At 31.5% G+C, this 9,034-nt stretch overlaps 1 protein-coding gene across 1 annotated transcript; it reads left to right on the forward strand.

The window, feature by feature from the left end:
* The first annotated feature begins 1,163 nt into the window (after positions 1–1,163).
* LOC124356758 lies at positions 1,164–8,803 on the forward strand. The gene is given in 4 exon segments (XM_046807946.1): positions 1,164–1,978; positions 6,130–6,224; positions 6,226–6,429; positions 7,614–8,803. Coding segments are annotated over 4 exon segments (573 nt in total). The 5' UTR covers positions 1,164–1,825; the 3' UTR covers positions 7,735–8,803.
* The last annotated feature ends 231 nt before the right edge of the window (positions 8,804–9,034 follow it).

Below are 9,034 nucleotides of genomic sequence, written 5' to 3' on the forward strand. Positions count from 1 at the left end.
TTTTCATTTTGAATTTTTTTAAAGTAACTTAGTCCTATTGTATTTATTTTCTAAAGTCTTTTTCTTTAAACTACGATTTTTGTCTAAAGCGGTGTTTTAAAGGCTCTTACTATTTCTTTTTAGTGTGTTCCATTTATTTTTGGTCTTTGGTGGTTACAATTATTGTACTATATACTAAGCCTACATAAAAATTGTACAACATTTAGAAAAATATATTTTACAGACCTCTCAAGTGGTGTGAAAATGGCAAAACACATTGTAAATGGTTTATTTGAAGTTCTGATATATTAGTATTGAAGTATAAACACTAATATAGTGTTGTGTTTGATTCTACCTGCTGTTGTAAATATTAATAAGACAATTAATTGGCATCTTCTTTAATCCATCCAAACATTTGATTGTGTCCAACAATCAAGACACTTCTCAAAGCTATATTATACATTGAATAACGCATCAGTGTCTAGAAGCAAATTTAGCAAGTATTATTTAACAAGTAGAAATTGATGGAAAAATATCACTTTCATTGAACTAAAACATAGTGTCCCTCAGAGATCAATTCTTATTCCTTGGTTACTTCTTATGGATGTAAATAATTGCAATTTATAATTATCATTTGGACATTTAATTCAATATGTAGATAATAATATTGTTTGCTTTCAGAAAAAAAATAGTACATTTGTTATATGTGGATGTTCCAACACAAATGAGTTATAGAATTTTGTTGTACAAAAAAGTTCATGAGAATTATTAAAAACTAAGAAAGTCTACACTAAGAAAGTTATATAAATATTATTTTAAAGACATAGCAATTCTGACCTCGCTTTTTTACTATGGAAACATGAATACATTCCAAATTTAAATGTAAATCATTGGAGGGAAGGGATTGTCAGGGATACAACTCATGATCCCTAGGACGAATCCTTAGACCTCGACAACAAAGATTAAATTTAACTAAAATCCTTCAGTCACATGGAGGGGTCAGACTATTCAATAAACTCTAAAATATAAAATTCGAAAACACAATCTTAAATTTTATTTCAAATAAAATTTTAACTTTTTGTTATCAAGAAAATTTTACTCAGTCGATGAATTTAGGGAACACTGATTTATATAAATAACTAAATTCCAAATTAAAAACATTTTTTATTTTTAAATGCCTGAAATCTACAAAGTTGTTATTTTTAATAAATTATCAAATTGTCTAAACTTTTTTTTAAACAATGGTTACACACCTTATTCGTATCGAATTAATAAAAATGGTTGTTATTATTATATATAAGGAAGCTTTCCCTGAGACACTAATAGCATTTTGAAGAATGTTATTTTTCAGTATAAGTAGGACTTTCCAGTATAAGGATACCAGTACTTAAAATACTAAGGTTACCTGTTGTGTTCAAAGCCCATTTTGTTGTTTGTTGTAAAAAAAATCAAACAAGAAATCAGAAAAATTGTACACTTGCAGCTCTAATGGTTTCCATTCATGAAATATATGACACATCTTAAACAAAAAAAATTATTCAAAATTTTTGAGGAATAATGTGCGATTTAACCAGTTTCAAACTTTTGCAGCCTGTAAAACTGTCAAACAATAAACCTTGTAGTATAAAAAGATTGCCTTGAACGTAAACTAGGCCGTATTTTATGTCCCTTAAAATACCAATGTTGCTAGATTTGGATATTTGATTTTGGACTGATGAAATTTGTAAAGTATATGTCTTTGACAATACTCATTATTCATTCCCAATCATAACAATATGAAAAGAAATTAGTTACAAAATCCGCTATAGAACCACGTTATGCCAACTGATAGTGTGCTAGTGCCAGGATGAGTTGGTCACTGTGGCTGTGTCTGCTGCTGATGGCAGTGGTGACTGGGGGCGAGGAGCGGGAGGAGAGGCTCATGAGTGCAGCGAGCGCTCGGACCATGCTGGCTGACATCGCCAAGGAGCTGATAGCACGGTCAGGAACTAGCAGTCAGGTAATAGTACATTTCAAATTCAAATTTAAATTCAAATCTTTATTTGTCATTAGGCTATATTACAAGCAATAGACATTGTCATACTAATATTAAATATACTATGCAGTATACAAATTGTCATTACTACAATAATGATAAAATTCTTCAATAGAATATGATGCAATCCTCAGCAAAAAACTTGTAATTATTGTTTTAAATACATTAGTACTTAATTTTTTTACATATTCAGGTAAACTATTATACAATTTAATTTGCATATATTTATGACTGTTTATCACTTTTTGGAGTCTGGTACTTGGTAAATTAAGATTATCTCAGTTCCTAGTATAGTGGCTATGATACACATTGCGCTCAACAAAATCAGATAAATGTTATCTCATAAATAATCAAAACACTCATAATAAATTACACAATATATACAAGCTAGGTACAGTTAAAATCTTAAAACTAATAAAATATGGTTTACAACTTTCTATCGGACTTATACCAGCCATAACTCGAATTGTCCTTTTTTGGCATAAAAATACGTTGTTAGCTCCAGGACTATTTCCCCATAGCAAAATGTCATAGTTCAAGTGACAATTAAAAAATGCAAAATAGGCCATACGCAAACAATCAGATTCAACATTATACTTAAGCTTAAACAATAAGTATAACACTCTAGTAATTAGCTGCTCAATATGATAATGCCAACTAAGTTTTGAGTCTAGATGAATACCGAGCAACTTGACATGCTGATTGACTAACTCTCCATCTACTTTCCTTAGTGTAAAGATATAAAGATTTAAAGTTATAGCCATAACAATAACAAACATTTTATTGATATATAACATCAAGTTGTGTTATCAATGTCAGTAATAAATACAAAACCAGTTTAAACAAGAATAGACGGGCTCTAGAGCTTACTATTCAAAATTAAATATAAATGAGTATAACTTTGGAGTTATTTCTTAAATTTTAATCATAAATTTTGAATGTAGTTATTTACATAATGTTATGTTTCATAAATTCATCCGCTGTGTAGAGTGCCCTAGACAACACAACTTTTTTCAGGTGTCTTTTGAATAATTTGTCATTGGTTTCTAATTTAATAAAACATTCTGGAAGTTGTTCCAAATCTGACTCTTGTTTGAGGAAGGTTTCTAAATAAATTTAGTCAGTGTTGCTGAGGTCTGGTGATTTGATTATATTGCGTGTTGTGGTTGTGGTAATCCCTTCCCCCAAATGGTTTACATTTAAATTTTGAACACAATATTGTTTCTAAAATATAAAAACTAGGCAAGGTCAGAAGTTCTAATTCTTTAGAAGCAGATTCACATGGGTCTCTTAACTGTTGTTTTTTTTAATGATTCAGACTTTTTTTGTAAGACATAAGTCTTTAAAACTCATTTACATTACATCCCCACATAGCAATACTTATGATAAGTGAGGTTATATAAGGCCAATTTTAAAGTTGTACAATATTTACGAAGATTACTCAATACATATATGCCAGAAGAAACTTTTGAACAAACATTATTGATTTGTACCTTAAAATTTAATTTTTTACCAATATAAATTCATAAGAAGTTTGTACAATATACTGTACCTCCTAAATTATGGTTTCATCAGCCATGAAATTAATGTTGGGGTCTTCATCAGAAACATGGCAACTACACAATTTTATGAAAATAGATTTTGCTATAACAGTTTGTAAATCAATATTAAAGAAAAATTGTGCACATCAGTTTAATTCGCTAAAAGTTTTCAGTTCTAAATCATTCAATCATTTTACACTAAATCGAAAAATTATATCATTTGCATACTGAATTAATACAATAAGTTTCATATCTGGCACAATTTCTACCATTTATTAAGTAATACTTAAAATATTCCCAGAAATGTCTTGTTCATTAATTCAACCAAATTAATTTAATCCAATTAAGTTTTCCCATTAGACTCTTTTCCTTTTCCAGCCTTGAAGTATTATTAAAGCCTGATGGTAGCATTTGAAATACATCAGTATCCAAATGCTTCACTAGCAGTCCTATATGACTACCTTGAATGTGGTATCTCTGGCTTATCTCTCAACCTTACAGCATCATGATATTTAGGTTCTTCCAACTATTCTACCGCACCATTATCAGGCAAATATTGGGAAAAACAGTATTATTGGCTAAAACACTCTACAACCTATGTTGGAGGCTTCAATGCAAGATGGAGATAAACCACCTTCGCTGAAAACTCTTAAGCCTTCGTACACATTCAGTTTTACCTCAAGGCCTGGACTGTACAGTCCTGGACTGAAGGAGAACATTTCCTTGAGGCAGAACTAAACGTGTGTGTTGAATCCAACTGGCCAAGACTCTTGTTTACTTGTTTTATCATCAACTATAGCGTTATCATGTGAATATTCACCGTTAGACTAAACAAATAAGTAATTCAACTACAAAATGAGTTTCATAATTAAAAGAGCAATAAAGGATATATTTTGTTTATATTAGACAACTCAAATATTTTAGTTCCACTAGAAGTAATGTCTTGTGCATTTTTCATGAATGCAGCAAAATGTTACTAACTAAAATTGAATAGTTTAGGCCAACTAACCAGCTAATTTACAGTAGTGAACAATATATTAAAAAAATAGACAAGACATTGTAGTTAGATAAATAATTACACACGTGCCTCGCACATCCTTTAATGTATAGTGTGCGGTTATTTAATGTTTGTTTAATCTGGGAATCTTTCGAGACAAAATTCACTATTCCATTAATAAGTTTGGAATTCCTTCAATGCTTAATGATGAATGAATGAAAGCAGACCTATTCTTTCGCTTCATCAGGACGTCGCCATCGACGCGTCGATTCCGCCGGCTACGTTTGTCGTAATCAGTGTGATTTTTCACCTTAAAGCATTTGCATGATAGTATATCAAAGCTTTAAAATTAAAACAATTTAAATGTAATTAACTGTTGAAAAAATGATTGAGTTTCCGGGTAAAATTGGTTTTAAACATTGATGTAACTAAAATTACTTGTTATACTTAGACAAATATTTATTAACTTTAATCAATTACTGTAACAAACAAATAAAGATATCGAGATTGTAGAAAGCAATTTACCAAGAAAAATATTCATCTTCAATTTGATTCAACATTTAGAATTTTTACTTGAAAGTCAAGTGCTTATTTGTTAAGCAGTTTTTGCCCCATTTTCAGTAGAGGTGTTGCCCCCTCTTAAGCAAGCACAAATATGACAATGAACTCTTTTCTTGACTTTGGACTGTAACCAAACACCACAATATTGCCATAGATTTTTCATGGGGTGTTATACATAACTCTTATTAAGGTGTCTTATTTAGCAACAAAAACTGTAACTATTCTTTATAACTCCAAGTAAATCGTCTCATCTTTTCCTAAATACCTAATACCTTGAATTGGTACTGGAGTTCTCATAGCAAATTAACATGCTCATCTACCACAAGATGGAACATGAATGGAAGGCCTTGACAGCGTCAAGGCAAAATTGGGAACACAGTCGCTTTTCCACCAACCCTATCAGTATTTTGTAACCTGGTAAGGATTGACATTTCACAGTAATATTGCAACGTGAAAAATACTACTATAATTACTGTTTTAATTAACTTTTGTACAATTTTAATATAAAATAGTTTCATAAACATATTTTTCCAAGTGCAAAAACATCTGGAAACAATACCAAGGAATTTTCACAATCTCGAACATCTAAAAGTACCAATTTATTGTTTTTAAAACAAACAGTACTTTAATTTTATTTACCTTAATATTTTAAATCATTAACTAAAGTAAAAGTGAAGTGATCCAGAATGGTTAAGTGGTGGTAGTTTTAAGTTAAAAAAGATTTCATATATTTATATCTTAAAGCCTTGTTTTATTCATTTTTTATATAATACTTCAAGGTTAAGTAAAAGTCTCATGTGACATAAAAGCTCCTCATGTTATATGTCATATGAAAGTCTTCTACTATTTTAATAATTTTATGTTTTGGTGATAAATAGATTTAAGTGAACCATTTCATTTGTTCTAGTGACTAATGTAGTATCATTTTTTTTTTTCAAAAATGTAATTAAAGTTTTTTACAAAACATATCATGAACAAACTAGCGAGTGAAACTTAAAAAGATCACTGCTCTTTAGGTGCTGAGTTTGAACCTGACAAACCTGATCATCCTGTTGGTGCTGAAGGGACTTCTGCTAGGAGCTGCGATGTGGGGCACTGGAACATGGAAGGGGAAGAAGTGTGGAGGGGGAAGTGGCTCCCCCCTCCATCTCCCTGCTGACAGAGTCCGAGCTCGTATTGCTTATCAGTTACCTCATGGGGGAAAGTGATAACAAGTATGACTGCCTACTACGAGTCGCTTGCCAAGAGCCCAAGAAGGCCAGAGAATACATTGTCGCTGGCAAGATGCTCATTAAAGGCGTGAAGGTCATGGAAAAGTAAGTTGTAATGTATTGAGTTAATGTACATTTTGATGACTCATCCAAAATTACACGACTCATCTGTAGGTAATATATACTCTTACCCAGCAGGGATCACTTCTGGCTGGTTTATACTTTCCAGTTGAACCTATCACTGGGCACAGCAAAAACCAATGTGTCACTTAAATCTGGGCAACCTTATGGATGTCCAGGAGCGGCACATCACTAACCGCAAATGTTGAGATTGTGGGGTTCATGGGCAATTCGATAGGTCTAGTCTACTGTGGGAGATGACTGTTGGAGTTGGTGGGGTTTGTTCCCTAACTATCAGAGGTTCTTGCTAACCTCAACATGGGTATGCCACCCCCTGCCTGCTTTGACTGGAGAGGCTGCTTCAGAGCTGGCCTCCCCTTCTTGCAGGGAGACATGACTTTGAGATGTAATGTCCTAATTCTTCCTCATGGATCTCAATAGGAGGCGGCCCCTACTCCCTAACCTTACCCATCCTGAATATCCTGTCACTCCGGAAGCAGCGCAAAGGTTCTTACAGGACTAAGTGCAATTTATAAGCTTCTTGTCCTAAGAGAACAAAAAAAAAAAATATATATATATATATATATATTTATGTGTATATATACTCTTTAAATGAAAACAATATTATCGCATTTTAGAATGACTAAATGATCAAAATTATAGTTTACATTTAGTTTAAACTGTGATTTATGGTTAGCAATCTACTTTCTGTTAGTATATTTTCCAAAATAACGGTATTAATGCAATTATTATTTTTAATCTGATATTCCGAATTTTTTTCAATAGTTGTGATATCAAAATTGAACTCATTGTGATGTCTGCTTTATTTTTTAATTTATTTTTAAGTGAGATTCCTAATCACTTAACTTACATCTTGACTATCGTTTCATTGAATGACGCTTGACCAGCGGAACTCTCAAAAATCAGATGTACAAAACAGATCATTCATCTTCAATGTAGCTGTTACTTTTTTGTGTTACAAAGTAAACTCCATGAAAGACTCCTAGAGCAGTTATAATGAGCAGTGAAGTTCAGCACTTACAGTGGAGTGTGCAAGAAACAGTATTCCTGTAGTGGTCATCACTTAATCACCACTATCACTTAAGTGACTTGTGTATACAGTTCCATTGTCTACAATGTCACTGTTACTATGTTGTGATGTGTTACAGAGTGATACCTGTGAATCCCAAGTACGAGAGGCTGCTGGAACAGTTACATCGAGCCGTGCAGTTCGGGAGTGATGGTGGATTGTGTGATCAACAGTACTCCTGTAGTGGTCACAAGTCTTAAGTGATCTTAACTTCAAGTTCATTGGGTGCCAACACAGTTGATAGATTCAAAATTACAAGTCAGCTTAAAGTGATCAAATCGGTTTTTGGTTAGGTTAATTTTGTTCAATTTCAAAGTCCCCTATAACTTTGCTGAAGCTAGGAAAAGGAAATGTCTTGAGGGAGGTATCTTAACCCTTATAGTTCCAATGTCCTTATTTATGGTTGTTTGAAAAATTACAAAGAAATGCCAGTGTCCCATTGATACAGATGTTGCAGAAATTACCAAAATGCTGATGTACGGATGTTCACAGAAAAAATTCCACTACGTCCATTTTTTAACATAATAAACAGCAAATTAACTGTGGTATAAAGCAACACAAAAAAGAGAATATGTAGCTTTCTATAATACAATATAAATTTTACAGTTTTTACAGCATTATCAAACTATTGATGATTGTATGCAGTTTAATTTTATTTTTCAAGTGGTTTTATGTTTTATAATAAAATATTTTTTCAAAGTGCTAACTAAATATTTTTAGTTTTATAATTTTTAAAAGTAAATTTCATTCCAAAATAAGATTGTTTTATAGCTTTTACGAAGGAAATTCATTTTTCTACTAACAAGTATCTCAATATTTGTATTTTTAACAATTTCTTTAGTGAAACACTGCAAAAAGGCTGATATAGGCCTCGCATCCTTCAGTAGTACTGGATGGAAAATACTCAGCATTCTTGAAAATTACTTAATTTTTGACATGGTACTATAAGGGTTAAAGGGTGGTGACTACACATTTTTAAGTTTTAATCTAAAAGAAAAACCTATTGCACTACCTGAATGAAGTATAATTTTAAATATGTAATAACTAAATCCATGATTTCAAAAGGCATATTGTTATTAAATAAAGATATTTAAATAATGTGACAAAGAAAAGCCTTTCATAAATTGGTTACTTAATTACAAAAAACCTAAAAGTGCAAATTTAAACCATTATTTAGTTGTAAGTGTTGTTTAATGTGATATAATCTGTACATCCACAAATAACTGTTTGTTGATTATGTAATTGAATGTTAATAAAATGTTAAGTTGATACAAATTCCGACCACTCAATTCATGTTTAACCCTGTCCAACAATAAACAACACCTGTGTGTGTGGTGTATAATATAACATACACTACATTTACACATGAAGAAATTATGATTATTTTGTTATGAAAGATCCATTGATTCAGATATAAAACGAGGAATCTGAGTAATTAGTAGAACTGACAGCATGTATAGTGTACACATTAAAAATTAAAATAAACAAACTTCAAAAACT

Source organism: Homalodisca vitripennis, chromosome 3 (genome assembly GCF_021130785.1).
Source record: "Homalodisca vitripennis isolate AUS2020 chromosome 3, UT_GWSS_2.1, whole genome shotgun sequence".
NCBI lineage: Eukaryota > Metazoa > Arthropoda > Insecta > Hemiptera > Cicadellidae > Homalodisca > Homalodisca vitripennis.